Below are 18,976 nucleotides of genomic sequence, written 5' to 3'. Positions count from 1 at the left end.
TCTATGCTGTAATTATTTTGAGCCTGCAAATGAGTTTCTTAAAAGGAGCGCAAACTGGATGACACTGGGTACGCAAAGTGCCCAGATTCGGCGCTCTCGAGGGGCGTGGCCAGGCACCGGCCTGGGAGTAGCTGGGAAGTAGCGTGGCCAGGGAGCAGCGGGGCGAAGCCGGCCGGGACTTCGCCTGGCTGCGAGTGAGGCTCCGCGGCATCCTTCCGGCGTGGCGGGAGCGGGGGTGTGGCCGGCGGAGAGCGGGGCGTGGCCTGGCGGGGGCGTGGCCGCGTCCCGCGCGCACGCGGCGGCCGTCCCGTCGCGGGGGGCGGTTGGGCCGGGGCGGGGCGGGCGGCGGGTAACGGAGGGGCGTGGCCCTGAGGGGTGGGGTTACCGTTGCGGGGCGGGGCGGCGCAGGCGCGCTGCGCGGTGCTCAGCGGTTTCCCTCCCCCAACGGCGCGCCCGCGGTGGCCGGCGCGGCGTCCTGCTCGGGCCGCGTCCCCGCCTCGCCGCCCGCGTCGCCGCCCCCGCGCCCGCGCCCCGCCGTTGGGCCGCGCCGCGCCGGCATGTCGGGCCCCGGGCCGCGGGAGCCGCCGCCTGAGGCGGGCGCGGCGGGCGGCGAGGCGGGCCCCGAGGGCGCGGGCGGCGGGGACGCGGCGCTGGGCGAGTCGGGGCTGAGCTTCACGACCACGGACCTGAGCCTGGTGGAGATGACGGAGGTGGAGTACACGCAGCTGCAGCACATCCTCTACTCGCACATGGAGGCGGCCGACGGCGAGCTCGAGGCGCGCCTCGGCTCGGCGCTGCTGGCCGGCCCGGGCGCTGGCGCGGGCGCGGCGGGCGCGCTGGCCCCGGCGCCGCCCGTGTACCCGGTGCTCTGCCCGCCGCTGGCGGCCGACGCGCCCTGCCTGGGCCACGTCGACTTCCAGGAGCTGCGCATGATGCTGCTGGGCGAGGCGGGCGCGGCCGAGAAGACGCCTGGCGGAGCGGACGGGGCGCGGGCGCGGGCCGACGGCGCGGCCAAGGAGGGCGCGGGCGCCGCGGGGCCCGAGGGCGCGCCCGAGGCCCGGGCCAAGCCTGCCGTGCGCGTCCGCCTGGAGGACCGCTTCAACAGCATCCCGGCTGAGCCACCGCCGGCGCCGCGCGGCCCTGAGCCCCCGGAGCCCGGCGTGGCGCTCAACAAGTGCGTGCAGGGTGTCGGGCCGCCTGCGGGGACTGGGTGGAGACGGGGTGGGGGTCCGCCGCGCCGCCTGTGGGGCTGGGTGGAGAGGCGCGGGCCCAGTCCCGCCACGAAGGGACCCCCAGCTCACCTTCTGTCTGGGTGAAGGAGAGGGTTCAGCCCCCCCCCCACACACACACACGCACCAAGGGTTAGCCTGGCCACACGCAGGGTTTGGGTAGAGGGGAGTGTGTGTCAGTGGGACTACAGTTGGCCCTGGGTGGAGGGGAGAGGGGAAACCACCAAGTCTTGGTGTCCCCGTATAAAAGCCACCATCCTGCTCTGACACTGTCTCCAGCAAAGAGCAGGCAGACCCAAGTGTGGGGTGACCTGAAAGGCCCTCTCTGTGCAGGCGCTGAGGTTACAGTTCCAGGTGGCACCTGGAAGAGTTGAGACTAGGACACAGGTGGCCTTGGGCTTTCTTCCTAGAAAAGCCTTTCTGCCTTCCAGAGATCTGATTCCGATAGGGCATGTGCAGAGCCATTCAGAGCTTGCAGCTGCAAGACAGAGCCACAGCATCGTGCTGCCCACTTGGTGACCCACCTTCAGGGGTGGCTGTGGAAAAGAGTGACAGTTCTGTTTTCCTTTGTTCCAAGGCCCTGGTTGGGCCCCTCTAGCCCATCTTTGGCTGACAGATTGATGTCAGGCACAGTCACTCCTTCCAGGAGGAGCTAGCACTGGTTGGTGGTTGTGTGAGGGTGCTGCAGAGCAGGGATCCCGCTCCCAACCAGAGTAAATGTGACCCATTAGTGGGCGAGTGGGTGAACTTCATATTTCTGGAGTCTTTCTGCCATTTATTCTCAGGTTTCTGGGCTTTCTTTTGTCTTGGCAGTTTGGTAACTCTTATTCGACATCCATCTGAATTAATGAATGTTCCTCTTCATCAGCAACAAAACAAATGTACAACATTAGTGAAAAATAAAACCGCTGCAGCAACTACTGCTTTGCAGTTCACCTATCCACTGTTCACAAGTGCCTGCTCCACTGGTGGAAATCCCAGCCTTTCACAGACGCAGGTGGGAAGATGACCAGCCCTCTTGTATTAAACAGGCAGATTTAAGTTCCAAGAACTGTTTTGCCTTTCATAGAACTTAATAACTTTTTAAAATGGAGAACGTTTATGTGGTTTGGGGCTGTGTGAAAATCCTCAGTGAAACAGATTCAAGTGGCATGCCCGTGACTTGAGGGTGCTCTGCTATGTTTGTTTTGCTTGTGCAGTGAAGGGCAGGTTAAGTCCCATGTTCCTAAGATTCCTGTTGTTTCATTTTTTCAGAGTTCTAGCAACTCGTGTTCTATATTGGAAGCTGCCAAGCACCAGGACATTGGACTGCCCCGAGCATTTTCCTTCTGTTACCAACAGGAGATTGAGTCCACAAAACAGACTTTAGGTAGCAGAAATAAAGCTTTGCCTGAGCAGGTTTGGATTAAAGTGGGAGGTAAGTGATAAAGTAGTAGGCTCTTCCAGCTGTGGGAGGGAGGGTGCTGATTGCATGCCCTGGGGACAATCTGTGGGGCCCCCCTATCTTCTCACTTTGAATGTTGTTCTGAGTTTCGAACATTGTGATTGACCTTAGTGTGGAGAACTCTGAGGACTTTCTTAACAGTAAATGACAGACTTATTATCTTCATTACTGAAAGCATTTTATAGATTATTTTTGTTTCATACACTGAGAGCAGGAGTCTGAAATCTTCTGAAACCTTTGAGGTGTGTAATAGGAGGACACTCTAGGTGGGCAGGGATTGGCTAGGAGCCAGATGCCATAAGGGTCAGAAAGACTGGGAAAGAAGTACATTGCAGAAGGCATAGTTGGCATCCTTAAATGCTCTCAGCTCCTTCCTCTGTGAAGAGAATTATTTCTCATATGACTCAGGAGGCTAGTACTGCTCTGCTATGTTTTCATGACTAAGCAGGCAGGATGGGGAAGAGTGCTGCTGCTTTCTCCCTGTCCTTTTCTGTGTCAGGACATTTTATGCAACAGCGCATATTGACATTTGTAAGGAGTAAAGATGAACATTGGAATGGTCCTGTGCTGGTGGCTAGGTTAAGGAAGGAGTTGCCACCAAAGCTTTGGAATATCCCCCTTAAAATGTTCCACCATCAGGAAATTTGTGTGACAGATCCTTCACTTGGCTTTGTGTAGTGTATGGGACTATAGGTCACCACCCCTGCTAAGTGGATTCCTGCTCCTGGTTTGATGGGACCCCAACATCTTTGTGCAGCACATGCCGCAGCATGTAACATGAAGGCTGTGATACCATTTACTGTGCCTTTTGTGTGAAGAGTCACTGCAGGGTGAGGACGTGTTTAATCTTAACCCACCTAACCCACCTTTCTTCTCCTCTGAGTACTGCAGTTAAAATACCAGTTGTCAGAATAATTGTATGTAAAGAAAACCTTTTTTGTAGAAAATATTTCTAGCTTTCTTTTTTTTTTTTTAAAAGAGAGAGTGAGGAGAGAGAGAGAGAGAGAGAGAGAGAGAGAGAGAGAGAGAGAATTGTTAATATTTATTTATTTTTTTTAGTTCTCGGCGGACACAACATCTTTGTTGGTATGTGGTGCTGAGGATCGAACCCGGGCCGCTCGCATGCCAGGCGAGCGCGCTACCGCTTGAGCCACATCCCCAGCCCCTCTAGCTTTCTTTTCAATTCTGATTTCAAAAAAAAGGGAACAGCATCTTGATTTTGCTATTCATAGGTAGCAAAACTTGATTAGGGGAATTTTTGCTGGGCTTGGTGGCACATGCATGTCATCTGTGATTCACATGATTGATGCAGGAGGATTACAAGTTTGAGGCCAGCCTCAACAACTTAGTGAGACTGTGCCTCAGAATAAAAAGGGCTGGGGATGTGGCTCAGGAATAGTGTGTCCCTGGGTTCAGTGTCCAGTACTGCAAAAAAAGAAAAGGCTTTGACAAGGCTGCTTTGGTCATGTTAACACTTGGAGCAGTATTGGATTCCATGGTAGACTCATGCTTCAGTTTTGCATGCAGTGTAGGCTTGGAGCTCAGTGCCAGTGTATGTGGAGTCTCTGCTGCCTCAGCTTCTTATGGCTCAGATTGCTGCATATGCAATAGTGTTTATATCTTGTTTGAAAATGCCAAAAATATATTCAGTTTAACAGGTACAAGTTAAGAAGAATAAAAAATTAAAATACCACTTTTTCCTTCTTTTGCAAAGAAGAAGCGCTATGTAAACAAGCAATAAATAAGAGGAATCGGAGTAGAATTCGTCAGTTGGACACAAGTGTAGAACGGCGGGCCCTTGGAGAGATTCAGAATGTGGGTGAAGGCTCCACCGCTGCACAGGGTGCCTGGCAGTCCTCGGAGTCCTCGCAGTCTAACCTGGGGGAGCAGGCCCAGGGCGGGCCCCAGGGAGGAAGGTCTCAGCGTCGCGAGAGGCACAACCGGATGGAGCGAGACAGGAGGTATGTGTGCGGTTGGCGGTCAGGTCAACATGCACAGTTCTCCAGGACTATCCTGAGGGAGGGCAGGAGCAGGGGTCACATTGATTTTGTTTTGCTCTGATCAGGGTCCCCGGGATCAGCCCAGGTTCAGTGATTCACTGGCATACTCAGGGCTGCGACTCACTCTAAGGAAGGGATTCAGGCACTGGGAGAAGACTAGGGAGACAGGGTGTGAGCTTCCCAGGTCCCTCCCAGTGCACACTGGGTGCCCGCACTTCCCCCAGCGGGTGTGGGCCACACAGTGAGGTTGCCAAGCAGGAGAGGTCATCAGACGCAGTGGTTTTGTTGGGGATCCCGCATGCCCTGCCCAGCACATGGAGTCCTCCCAGGGACGCAGGTGCTCAGGGTAAACCATCTCATGAGCAGAGAGTAGGTGCTTCAGGCCACATCTTGTCTGTCCATCAGATCCTGGACACCAGCTGAGGGCCAGCCCTGTCAGCAGGCCCTTCTGAGCAGAGCAGCCTGGCAGGCCCACTCTTGGCACAATAGGCGGCTTAGTTTTGCATTTTATTTGGTTCTTTTAAGAATGTTGCGGGCTGGAGATGTGGCTCAGCGGTAGCGCGCTCGCCTGGCATGCGTGCGGCCCGGGTTCGATCCTCAGCACCACATACCAACAAAAAAAAATGTTGTGTCCGCCGAGAACTAAAAAAAATAATAAATAAATATTAAAAATTCTCTCTTTCTCTCTCTCTCTCACCTCTCTAAAAAAAAAAAAAAAAAAAGAATGTTGGGGAAGGAGGAGGTTTAAACTGCTATTTAAATGGTCTTACTGAGGGTTTTGTTTGTGTTCTACATAGAATCAAGGTGGTTAATTTTTCTCTGTTATAGGGGGTTTCTTCAGTGTTTCCCTAATCATAATTAATTAGTCATTTGAGTACTGTGTACCAGTTTTGTTTTAGGCTTAGGAAATAAATAACATTGAATGAGACAGATATCAGCCTTAAAACTGAGGTCCTGAATGTCAGTCTAGGGCAGTTGGTTGCTGCTTTTTTTTTTTTTTTTGTAGGAGGCGGGGTGGGGCAGGTGCCAGGGATTGAATTTAGGGGCACTTGATCACTGAGCCACATCCCCAACCCTGTTTTGTATTTTGTTTAGAGACAGGTTGTCACTGAATTGCTTAGTACCTTGCTTTTGCTGAGGCTAGCTTTGAACTTGCGATCCTCCTGCCTCAGCTTCCCAAGCTGCTGGGATTACGGGTGTGCGCCACGGCGCTGGCTCAATCCATTGCTTCTTGAAGGGATGTGCTAAAGCTGACTTGATCCCTCCTTGCACATGTGTGCACACACTGAGGGACCTCCCTGAACTTGCTGTGGGTTGTGAAGGGCCTCTGCACTCTGCCTGCCTGGACATTTGTTTAAGAACATTTGTCTAATGCCTGCGACAGTTTGAAAGTGTGAATTTTCACTGCAGCACTTGGAAATATACCAACCTGCTACAAGTTCTTTATCTCTTCTCTGGAGTTTCTCACCTATAAAAGGAATGTTATCTACCGCATAGACTTGATTAGAATTAAATGAGCAGATGGCTGAAGAGTTCTTGGCCCTGTGCCTGGAAGACGGGGAATGGCTGGTGCATGCCTGCTCTTTCCCCTGGTGCATGCCTGCTCTTTCCCCTAGTGCAGTCGTTAGTACAATTCTAGTGCACAGGTGTTCCAGTGCCTGGTGACTGGCACATTGCTGAGTGCCCAGTGTCACCTCATTTAGGACTTTGCTAGATGTAAGAAATAAAGGTTAAAAACTATACAATAGTAAGATTCAAGCTATGATTTAAATTCTCTCTAAAAAGGCTGAGGTTTCAGGAGACTGACAGCGGCAGTCTGATTCATTTGTCAGGGCCCCTCAAGGTGTCTGGCACTCCAAGTTCCCATGGTGACTCTTGGCTCACGGACAGCAGGGTGTGATAGTCCTGACCAGAGGAGTGATCTGCCTGGAGAAAGCGCACACAGTTTTGCTTCCAGGGTTAGGAAATTTGATGCCATCCCTGGTCTAGAGACTTGGACCTTAGGAGTTTATCAAACTGCTACAAGTTCTTTATTTCTTCTCTGGAGTTTCTCACCTACAAAAGGGATGTTATCTCCTCCAAAGACTTGATCATAATTAAGTGAGCAGAAAACTGTGCTGGGACTGGACTCCGCTAGGGTGTCATGGGTGCAGCAGCCTCTAGACAGGAGTATGGCAGCACAGTAGTGCAGGCTGTCCAGGGGCTTCCTGGGGCACAGGGTGCCTCTGCAGCACTCGGAGGCCAGCTCCAGGAGCTCTGGCTCCTTTTAGCAAGATGATGAACTTCCCGTTGCTTGCTTGCTTTGCTAGCTGACTCCTCTGGGTTTTGACTGCAGGCGCAGAATCCGCATTTGCTGTGATGAGCTGAATCTTTTAGTTCCGTTCTGCAACGCGGAGACGGATAAGGCAACGACTCTCCAGTGGACCACGGCATTCCTGAAGTACATTCAGGAAAGACATGGGGACTCTCTTAAAAAGGTTAGTGTTTAAGTAGGCCAGGTAGATTTTTAGAATTTTGTAAGTTTACTTATCAGTGTTCCAATTTGTCCTTTTTTTCCAAGGATAACTCAAACTGCCCTTTGTTTCCTGGAATCTATTGTCACATACCAAGTCCAATATGAACGAAGCTCTGCTCGTTAATGATGTAACTTTTCATTTACTAAAGTAATGATCCAGCCTAGATTCATCTGTGGGATGCTGTGCCCGTTGTCCGATAGCAGGGTGAGCACTGCTGCGCACCGTGCATTGCACTGTGGTCTGAGGGGCTCATGGGGCGTGATTTCTGCCCTCAGAAAGCCTGGTGAAGGGGATGAAAGCAGAGTAGCACAAGAGCAGAGCAGAAAGGCAGACGGGTGTCCCATAAGTGGCTTGGGCCTCAGTTACGTCCATAGGGCAGAGGGTGACCAGGGGAACCAGTACTTGCCCTACACTCCTGGCTTCCTGGGGGGCTGCTGGCTGCCCGGGCCCCATCTGTGCAGCTGTAGGCTGTGATGGCTGGTGAGCCTGCTCCGTTCTGCTGGAACTGAATGCTGGTTGGAGTGAGTTCAGTGAGTTCAGTCAGCCCCTGGGGCTGCAGAGGGAGAAGAGGCACTCAATAGTTGGTTTGAGCTGTGCCTTGGGGGACCTCAATGTGGGGTGCTAGCCTGGAATTCTGATGGTCAGCACCTGGCTCTGTCCTCCCAGGAGTGACCAGGCAGTGCAGTACATAAACCCTCAGCATCCTGATTTTATCTTTCCCAAGCTGTTGGGCAGTTGCTGCTGTTGACCCAGCAGGAGTCTGCTTGGAGGCCGGGCTAAGGTGGGTGCGGCAAACCTGGAACCTTCTCAGAAAGGGTGCCCACCCATGGCCAAGCTGCACTGAGCTGGGCCACCTCTCTGGGCCTCGCAGCAGGGCCTATTCTTCCTTTTCCTGATCTGTGTCCACATGACATTTGCACCATGCACATTAGCTAATTTTGTAAGTCCCTTACTTTGACAATACATTTAATTGCATTTTAAAGCAATATTATGTCAATTTTATTCTAATTGGATCATTTATGGTTATTGATAATGTTGCTTTTTAACATTATTTGTTAGTGGTAGACTGTTGGTTTGTTTCAATAAAATAAAGCTTTAATATTTTTTAAAATGACTTAGTGTTTGCCTCTGTGTACCTATTTGTAGTCACTTATTGATATAATTCAAATACAATGAATATGTTTATAATTTGGGGAATAAAACATTTTTTAACTGTATACTCATAGATTGCGAACTTATGGATACTATATTTTGTATAATATGTTTTCTGGATACTTCTGTAGTGGAGTCCTATTGAATGTGTGGGTTGCTTCTGGGTCACATATCAGGCCACCAGAACAGGCGGGAGGCGGTCAGTCTGGGTTGCTGGCCAGCCTAGCTCAGGCACTGACTCACTTCCACGGTAGCTGCTCCTCTTACCTGCATGCATACTTTTGTTCTTATAGTTGCAGTAATGAGAGTTCTAAGTGGGTTTTCTAAGTTATCTTAGTACACACTTCACTCAACGAGTCTTTTCCCACTATAACCAGGTACCTGCTCCAGATTCTGGGGTGCCTTGCATAAAACAGCACCCACCTACTGGCAAGGAGGGGGACTTCAACACCTGCACCTGTGGACAGTGTTGGGTCCTGCCATGGGTGGGAGCCCTGCTGTGGCCCTGAGCCAGGGAGCTGTGGATCTCTGGGTCTTTGGGCAGGGTCACACACTGTGGTTAAGAGTGTTGCCTACAGCCACATTGGGGTCCTGAGCATGTGGCAGGCAGGCCAGGGCCTGGTGGGCCTGGGTGTTCCGAGGTCTCAGGAGCCCCTGGAAGGCTTTAGGTCTGGGAGGGACCTGACATTTTACAATCATCACTTGGTGCTCCAGAAGGGGTGGGGTGGGGTGGGTGGGAAGGAGCACAGACTGCTAGGAGGCCACCGAGGTGCTCTGGGGAGAGGTGGGCTCAGCCTGGGCTCATGCTGCCCTGGGAAGCCTGTCAGGAATGCCTGGCCTGGCTTCATCCAGTGGTGGGGGGAGCCATGAGATGGTGTGGGTGGGCTCAGCGTCTGGCCTGGAAGGCCCCAGGTAGAGTGTCCAGGAGGTGTTGCTAAGTGAGTCTGGGGCACAGATGGGGATTCCCTTTGTGTTAGCTCGATGAGCTCATGTAGCATGACAAATGCCTGCGCGCCCACCTCCTCATCGCAGCCCTTAACACAAACGTATTTACTCCACACACACCATTCAGAGATAATTACAAACACAACCTTCGTCTTGAAATATTTCTACACACAACTCAAAGGTAGCCACCCCCACCACCCCCATGACCTGAGCCGTTAGCCCACAGAGCTGATGGCATCGCTCATTTGCTTGGATATGCAGTCCCTATTCACCTTTTCCCAAAATAGTTTTCTTTTTTGGTACCCGGGATTGAACCCAGTGGTTCTCTGCCACTGAGCAACATCCCCAGCCCTTTTTATTTTGAGACAGGGTCTCACTAAGTTACTGAGGCTGGTGATGAACTTGTGGTCCTCCTTCCTCAGCTTCCCAAGTCACTGGGACTGCAGGCTTTGTGCCATTACACCCAGCTCCAAACTATTCTCTTTTTTTGTTGTTCAAAATATTTATTTTTTAGTTTTTAGGTGGACATAATATCTTTATTTTTATGTGGTACTGAGGATTGAACCCAGGTCCTCAGGCATGCTAGGCAAGCACTCTACCACCGAACCACAACCATAGCCCTCCAAACTATTCTTAAAACCGCCTTTGTAGCTGTGTTTTTCCCCCCAGTCCAGCATCCAGCCATGGATTATATGTTGCATTTGATTGTGTTTTTCAGTCTGTAAGCTACAGCAGTTCCACTGCACCCACGGTTGTCTATCACGGCATTGAGGTTTTGAAGACATCAGGCCAGTTATCTGTAGCGCCCCACCTTCTGGATTTGTACCACTTATGGTAATCTTTAGTTATGGTGTAATTTCAAATGTACAGGAAAATCCCAAGAACAGTACAGAGAGCCCCACATGTACCTGCCCAGGTCTCCCTGAGCCCCCAGTCGCCCTGCGCCCCATGTTCTCTCTCCAGTCTCTGTGGCTTTCTGAATGGTTGGATGGTGAGTCAAGACACCACGCCTCCCACACCCCACACTTCGCTGTGTGCCTTTCCAGAAGAGGGGTGTCACCTTATGTAGCCAGAACACTGTGGTCACAGTCGGAAGGTTTAACACCAGTGAGCACTGGTACCCGGTCCCACCAGAATCCTCATGGCTTTTCCCCAGTCAGAGTCCTCGGCTGGTGACAGTGGTGGTGAAAGGCGGTTCTAGATTCCTGGCAGAGGCCATGGCCCCCTCTCCCCTCAGCCCTCTTTCTTCCTGTTTCCACAGCAGCTCTGCTTCCTCTCCACCTCCCTTTGTCACCGAGGACCCACCCTACCTGCTTTCTCCCTCTGGCCACCTGGGCTGTCACTTCCCTTCCTCCCACTTCCCCTGTAGATGGCTTCTGCTTCTCCCATTGTCCCCTGTCAGCACTTGCCTGTTTCTTTGCCTTCCTTTGTTGCCACCTCAAAGGTACAGTCTGTACCCTCTCCCTATCCCCAGACCTACTCCCAGCAGCCTGACGGCTGTTCCCTATGCTGTTCAGCCAGAGATGGGCCCATGGCTGGCCTTACAGACACCCCTTTGCTTTTAGCACCCACTTCTAAGACATTGGTTTAGAAGTGGGTGTTGGCTTCTTCTCTGGGCCTGCCTTCTCTTCTCCCTGACTTCTCATTGATGGGGTGCCCTTGGCTTGCCTGGGGCCCAGGACTAGAGCAGCCAAGGGAGCGGAGAGTCTCCCTGTCAGTGTGCAGCACCCATTGGTCTCTGTGGTCAGTGGGCTGCCTCCCCTACTACATGGCCCATGTCTCTGCAAGCCCAGAGGCCCTGCTGCAGATTCTCCAGTCAGGACCCTGGCCTTTCACTCCCAGGCCACGGGATGGGTTGCTGTCTTGGTGGGCACAGAATGAGGAGACCCTCCTTGCAGAGACCTGTGCCTGGTCCTGCTGAACACCATCTCACCTTGCAGAGCCTCCTGAGGGTCTGTGTGCTGCTAACAGTGTCCACCTGACAGCACCTCTTGTCGAGCCCCTGGTCAGCTGAAACTCCTCTCGCTTTGCACCCTCCTAGGTGCCATCCTCGTGGACAGACCTTTAATTATGTGAACAATGGAGTATGTGTATCATTTAAGTACATCCTTTATGATCTTGCCCACATAAAGCCCCTTCTGCAAGAGACCCAAACCAGATTATTAATACTCAACCAGCGTGTGCCGCCCCCAGGTCATGGGGTTGCTGTGAACTACCCCTGTGCTAGATGCCAGGGGAAGGCGGCACCCACACAGCTGCTGCTGCCTTCAAGGAATTCCAGGGGCCGATCTGGTGCCCATGGAGCAAATCCAGAGCCACAACTCCCCCAAGTGGAGGAGCAGGCCAGCAGCACACATCTGTGCTCAGGAAGGCAGATCAAGTGGCCGACAGCTCTTGCTTCAGCTGATGCTGCTGTCAGGGCCATTCCTGTGGCTGTTGACTGTGGGCCACACTCAAGTTTAGTGATTTGGATACTGCGTGACTTAACTACTGCAAGTTTTGAAATGTCTTTGTAGGAGCAGGGTTGGCACATGCAGCAACATGGAAGCCAGAAGATGGGGTCACACTTGCCTGGCTCTTCTGGGAGCTAGCACTTGAATGCCTATATCATGTGGATTTGAATATGCTCTTTGAACATGCTACAAGGAGAGTCCTCAGCTGCCACACACACACCCCCAGCTTCTGCATGGCAAAATGAGTCGAAGCTGTGTTGTGACCCGTTGTAAAAATCAAGCATCTTGGGAAAAGTGCCACTGTGCTCTGCGTCCTCCTGAGTGAGCCTGCCGTGCCTTTGCCTTCCGAGCCCCTCGGTCTGCGCCTGTTCTGCATGCCTGCTGTGGCTGGGCTCTGGGCCTTCCTGCCTGCAGGGCCAGTTCGGGTCTTGTTCCTTCACTCTATTGACCCTTTGTGTGGCATTAGGAGTGGTGTTTTTTCCTGTGATAATTTGCTTTTTATTATTTAAAAGCCTTATGTCTGATTTCCCTTTTTTTTTTTTTTGATGTCTCAAGTTGAAAGTTTGCTTCATTTGTTTTCAATCTTGCTTTCTAATTAATGCATTTAAAGCAAATTTCTGTCTCAGTGCTCTTTCAAAAATATCCTATAGGTTGGAGTAATTTATATATAATTATAGATACATAAAATTACTTGAGACTATACACACACAGTCTCTTGAGTAATTCTTGTTTACCTCTTCAGTGTATGAATTCTCTGGAAGTAGATTTCTAATTTTCCACATATGTGGGATCTTTTTTTTCCTCCCAGGTACCAGGGATTAGTCCCAGGGCCTCCTACATGGTAGGGAGATGCTCTCCCACTGAGCTACATCCCAAGCCTTTTCATTTGAGACAGGGTCTCCCTACATCACCTGGGCTGGCTTGGAGCTTGGGATTCTCCTGCCTGCTCTTCTTGAGTCGCTGGGATTGCAGACGTGCCACTGTGCCCAGCTGTTTCTGTCTTACCTGTTTCTCCATTTATTTATCATATTGTGCTCAGTAAAGTGGCTCTATATAAAAGAGTAATTTTAAAAGTTTGTTGAGACTTCCAGTGTGACCTCTTAATGTAATAAATTTAAGACAGTTCCATTAATTATTAGACAGTATGCATTCTCTCTATAGAATTCTACGTGTTTATCAGACTGGGCATATTTATGTGCTTATAGACAGAGCCTTTGCATGTTGCCCAGGCTGACCTTGAACTCCTGAGCCCAAGCAGTCTTCCTGCCTTAGCCTCCTGAGTAGTTGAGAGTGCAGGGGTGCCACTGTGCCAGCTCAGGCCGAGATGAGCGAGAGTCACACCTCTTCTGTCATTCTCTTCTGTCGGACCTGTTTCCGAGACCAGTGTGGACATTGCCCCTGACTGGATTTGTCAAAGCCCCTGAGTCCTCTGGGCATTTGCTGAATGTTTACTCAACTGTTATCAGGTACATACAAGTGCCTGCTGTCCTGCTTCCTCTGAGTGGGTTCTTTGTTCACTTTGAGGTATCCTTCTTTGTTCCTTTTAACCCTTTACCTTTAGCTCTGGACACAGATTTCACACTTTTCTTTCTCTTAGTAACTTCCTGGTATATTTTCCAAGATATACTTAGAACCATCTTTTTTTTTTTTTTCCCCTCTAAGGAATAGTTTTTATCATCAGAATTATAGTTGCAAATCTAATATGAATGTTTACTTTGGTCAGACATCATCTCAAAATATTTTGATAAATTATAAAAATCCTTTAAAACTCAGCTGAATAGATGCTGATTGTGCCGGTAATCCACAGCTTACAAACTGGAGCATGCTGCTCGCTCGTTTTACTCCTTCACACCTGGCTCCGGGCCTGCTGGTCCCAGGGGCCTTCCAGAGCCCAGCTGAAGTACAGCATAACCACCCTGCCCACTCCAGGATGTAGGCCTCATCACTGGGAGAAAATGGCTAAGAAAATCTCTCAAAGTACTTTCTTATTTGAGGAATCAGTATTTCATTCTTTTTGACTCTCATGTAATTATTTTAAAAGGTAAATTCTACCTGGCCAAATATAGGCAAAACAGTTTGTATTTCGCTTTAGATGCAGGCTTACAGAAAATGTGGTTGATTGGAGGCATCCCAATGCCTGGTTTCAAGACGCTGCAGAGCCACAGTAAGCAAAGCCACATAGTACTGGCATAAAAACAAACTCTCATGGACCAGTGGAGCATACCAGAACCCAGAAGAGAACCCACCCATGTGCAGCCAGCTGAATCTCAACAGTGCCAAAGTTATGCATTGGAGCAAGGACATCTCCTCAACAAACAGTGCTGGGGACACTGGCCACCACACGGAGGAGATCCGATTTGGCCCCCATCTCTCATCCTGTACAAAACGCCACTCAAAATGGATCAAAGACAAAGATTCAAAACTCTGCAATTATTAGAAAACAGGAAATACTTTACGTCAGCTGTACAGGCAGTGACATTCTGGATAGGACCCCAAAAGTACAGGAAACAAAGCAAAAATTGACACAGGTGGGGTGACAGCAAACTAAAAAGCTTCTGACAGCCAAGGAAACAGTCAAGAGGTACAGAGGCAGCCCACAGGATGGAATATGTCCAGCTCTTCATCCGACAGGGTTAACAGCAGAATATGCAAGGAACTCAAGAAACTTAACAGAAAGTGATTCAACTGAAAAATGGGCAGATTTCTTCTTTTCAAAAGAAGAAATACAAATGGCCAAGAAATATATGAAAAAATGCTCCATGTCACGAGCTATCAGGGAAATGCAAATCAAAACGGTAATAAGATACTTTCCCACCTTAGTTAGAATGGCTATTATTAAAAAATAACAAATACTGTCAAGATGTGCAGAAAAAAGAACTTTCATATGCTGTTGGTGGAAATGTAAATTAGTTACAACCACTATGGATAATAGCATGGAGGTTCCTAAAAAATCTAATAAGCTGGGCATGGTGGCACATGCATGTGATCAGTGAGTTGAGAAGGCTGAGGCAGGGGGATCCCAAGTTCAAGACCAGCTTCAGCAACTTAGTGAGACCATCTCAAAAAAAAAAAAAAAAAAAAAAGGCTGGGTATGCAATTCAGTGGTAGAATGTCCCTGGATTTAATCTGCAGTCTACAACCCCTCAGAAAACAACTTGAAAAAGATCTACCATATGATCCCGCTGTCCCACTTCTGGGTATATAGTCAAAAGAAATGAAATTAGCATATGGAGGAGATACCTTCACACCCATATTTATTGTGTCACTGTTCACCATAGCTGAGTTGGAATCAGCCTGGGTGCCCATCAGCATGCATGAATAAAGAGAATGTGGTCTATATACACTGTGAAGTATTATTTAGTCATAAAAAAGAATGAACACCTGTCATTTATAGCAAAATGGATGGAAGTGGAGGTTGTTAAGTAAATACCCAGACTCCGAAAGGCAAGTACTGCAGGTTCTCTATATAGAAACTAAACAATTTTGACCTGAAAGTGGAATTACCAGAGATTGGGAGGTGGGTGGGGGGCAGAGGGAGGCTGGACTTGATCAGTGCACACTAATGCATGTCTTCAAATATCACACTGAACCCCATTAATATGTACAACTAGTGCATGTTCATAAAAATAAACTTTTAGGGCTGGGGATATAGCTCAGTTGGTAGAGTGCTTGCTCTACATGCACAGGCCCTGGTTTCAATCCCCAGCACCACAAAAATTAAAAATAAACTTGTGGTTCATCTTAAATTGCATTGTAAAGCCTCTTGAAGTTTTGGGAGAAAATTAGAGTATTTATATGCAAATATGCCTTCTGAGTGTAGGTGATAGTTGCAAATGACAGATTGCTTTGGTCAAATGTCACTTGGAGTATGATTAGGTGGAGTGTTAGAACTACTGCAGATGATCCTGAAGCTAAACTGGTGGCAGCAGGGCACCTATGCTGCTTCTCCTCCTGGCCTTGAGTTAAATATAAACTACTATAATTAAGCAAAAAGAGACACAATTTTAAAAAGGCTTGAGTACACCTTTCTCCATAGATGCTCATGTGGATGCCAGTAATTCTGCTCCGTCATTAGACAACTGCACATCAGAATCAAAGAGGAGCTTCATCTGGTTGGCTATTATCAATAAGCAGAAAGTAACAAGTGGCAGCAAAAACATGGAGAAATTGGAACCCTGTGCCTTGTTGGGGGCAATGCAAAACGGGGCAGCCACTGTGGAAAAAAAGTATGGTGGCCTCTCAAAAAGTTGAACAGAATACCATATGCTCCCCAAATTGCCAAGTAGAAACTGGAAAGAATTGGAAATGGAATCCAAACTGACAGCTGTCTGTGAACTTCCACAGCAGACTTCTCCCAGAGGCCTCAAGTGGAGCAGTCTGAGTGCCATCAGCAGGTGATGGTGAATGAAGTGTTCTGTGTACACCCAAGCTTGGCCAGCCATTAGGAGTGAAGTCTGACACCTGCTACAACACAGTGCCCTCTGTCCAAAGAGTGCGGCTCTCTGGGGACAGGATCCATGAAGAGGTGGGAAGCAGACTGTGGGTGCCAGGGGCTGGAGGTTAGTGTTTAATTAGGATAGATTCTGTCTGGAATGATGGAAAAAGCCAGTGGTGGTCCCTGCAAAATGAGGTGAATGTCCTTGACGCCACAGAACACTTCACATAGTCACAATGGAAACTCTGTATATTTTACCACAGTAAAAAATATGACCATCTTGGGGCTGGGTTGTGGCTCAGTGACAGAGCACTCGTCTAGCATGTGCGAGGCCCTGGGTTCGATCTTCAGCACCACATAAAATAAATAAAATAAAGGGATTGTGTCCAACTACAACTAAAAAAAAAAAAGTCCATTCTAATTGAAGCCAAGTTATACTCTATGTATGTATGATATTTCAAAATACACTCCACTGTCATGTATATCTAAAAAGAACAAATAAAATCAACCTACACTTTGAATAGAGTGCTATGCTTTAAGAAAATAAAATGCAAATTTCCAAGTATGGGGTTGCAGACATAGCTCAGTTGGTAGAGTGCCTGCCTAGCATTTGCAAGGCCCTGAGTTCAATCCCCAGCACCACCAAAAAAAAAAAAAAAATCCAAATATCGGGGCTGGGGTGGTGGCTCAGTGGTGGAGCGCTTGCCTAGCATGCACAAGGCACTGGGTTCGATCCTCAGCACCACACAAATGTAAAATAAAGATATTGTGTCCACCTAAAACTAAAAAATAAATATTAAAAAAATCCAAATATGCACAAAAATGGAGAGAATAGAATAATAAACTCCCAGTCCCTGGAACTCTGTTCCCAGCATGACTTTGTCCACCCATTCTCCCATCCTCTCGGTCATTTTAAAGCAATTCCCGACATCTGTCTCACAGACTCTCCAAAAAGCAAAGGGCTGTTTAAAATGTAACCACCATGTCAAAATCACTGTGGAATACAGCCATTCCTTGACACTGTTTCTGCCCAGGTCCTCCTGTCAGCTCACAGATGTCTTTACAGCTGGTTTATTTGAATTGGGATCCAAATATTCATTTGCTTGACAGCACTTAAATATATTTTAATCTAAAATAGTTTCCAAGCCCTTTCTCTTTTTCTTGCCATTTATTTATTGAAGAGGTGATAATTTGTCCTGTTCTCTGTAAATTTCTGCACATTCTGTATTTTGCATATTCATGGTGGTGCCTGTATTTCTTGTAAACTGTGGCAAGGATGGGCTTGGTGGAGTCCAGGCGGGAGGCCTGTGGCACTGTCCCAGGGCTCTGTTTTGTGAGGCTAAGAGTGCCCTTGTGCCCAGGTGGACCATCCTTGCAGGGAACAGCTCCTCATCGTACCTCGTACAGAGCCATCTCAGTGACCACACCTAACACCCACCTGGCCACAGGATGCTCACCAGTGTGTGGGAGGGCAGGGCCTGCCTTTGTTGAACAGTGTAGATGCCACTGCCCATACACTTCAAGATGGTTAAAGTAGTACGTTGTATGTTAATGTGACTTTTATCACAATAAAACATGGCTGCTTTTGCGATTTGGTCAGACATGTTGAGAATTGATTTCGAAAAGCTAAATGAGAATACACGTACAGGGTGACTACTATTGGGGAAAGTGAACCCCTGTTTCTATCACAGGCACCCCTTAAATGGTGACATCTGAAAGCCATGTATTTTGAAGTAGTTTACATAGCTCCTTTTAGGGAACTTTTGTGCCTTTGAAGATAGCACTGTTTCGCATCTTAAGAATTCAGTACATTAATGATCACTTCTCGACTTTAGGAATTTGAGAGTGTGTTTTGCGGTAAAACTGGCAGAAGGCTAAAGCTGACCAGACCGGACTCCTTGGTGGCCTGTCCTGCACAGGGCAGTCTGCAGAGCAGCCCTGCGATGGAGATCAAGTGACGGACTGAACAGGGACCCTGGGAGTAAACAGCCGTTCCTGCAATGCACGCACCTGTTCCACCACCCTGGAGCTCCACCCTGGTCGCCTGACGTGAGAAGGACCTGGCTCAAGTTGATGGGACTCCAGTAGGGACTTTGGGAGCACATTTTGTAAAAGTATTTATCTAGAACAAAATACTTCTCCATTAATGTCCTCTTAGACCTTTTGGGGATGAAGACATCTTGATAATGAGTAAGTCATTTTTCAATTATCTGTCTGATTCCATCATGTTTTTTTAACATGATAACTTGAAAAATTAACATCCTTTCTAATTTCCTTAGTCTTAAAAGGTACATTGCTTTTTACTTATTTTATTTACATTTTAAAAATGCCCCCTTAGCAATTGGAAGAAGGTAAATTGTTCTTAACTACTAGTTTGGAAATTTTATTTCATTTGTTATATCATTCCCCCTTGTAATTATTTCCAGTCTCATGTACTCTGTATTGCAAAATACAGTACTATTTTAAAACTTTTGCCAAAAAATTTCCAGAGACTTTCTTTAAAGCTACTTTTTTCCCATAAAAAATAAAACATTTTCTCGGTAGATTGCTTAAATGCCCACATTTTCATATTGCCAGTCATTACTTTGCTTGTAATAAACTGCATGTTTGGAGCGGAGTTTCCAGTGCGTGGCTTTATTTATTACGACAGGTGATCCCATAGACCTTAGCCCAGGCACAGGCACCTTCAATAAATACTGTCAGTTGGAGACGTGAGTTTGTACAAAGAAAGCAGGTAAAGCGGATGGACTTGAGTAGAGGGACACAGTACATGGAATTATCTGGTTTTGTTATACCGTAATC

At 48.6% G+C, this 18,976-nt stretch overlaps 1 protein-coding gene across 3 annotated transcripts; it reads left to right on the top strand.

The window, feature by feature from the left end:
* Window positions 1–557: 557 nt before the first annotated feature.
* On the top strand, window positions 558–18,781 carry Tcfl5 (transcription factor like 5). Of its 3 annotated transcripts, none has more exons than XM_026407816.2 (6): window positions 558–1,174; window positions 2,043–2,226; window positions 2,484–2,646; window positions 4,391–4,634; window positions 7,009–7,150; window positions 18,010–18,781. In XM_026407816.2, the coding sequence occupies exons 1-6, from the start codon at window positions 558–560 to the stop codon at window positions 18,130–18,132; spliced, it is 1,473 nt and encodes a 490-aa protein (XP_026263601.1). In that variant the 3' UTR covers window positions 18,133–18,781. The 3 variants fall into 3 exon arrangements, with proteins under 3 accessions (XP_026263601.1, XP_026263600.1, XP_077655860.1); XM_026407815.2 differs by having other exon boundaries at window positions 4,388–4,634; XM_077799734.1 differs by lacking the exon at window positions 18,010–18,781 and adding an exon at window positions 7,234–8,248 and having other exon boundaries at window positions 4,388–4,634.
* Window positions 18,782–18,976: the final 195 nt, after the last annotated feature.

The sequence above is a fragment of the Urocitellus parryii genome, chromosome 6, assembly GCF_045843805.1.
Source record: "Urocitellus parryii isolate mUroPar1 chromosome 6, mUroPar1.hap1, whole genome shotgun sequence".
NCBI classification, from domain to species: Eukaryota; Metazoa; Chordata; class Mammalia; order Rodentia; family Sciuridae; genus Urocitellus; species Urocitellus parryii.
This window is presented reverse-complemented; position numbering and strand designations above follow the sequence as displayed.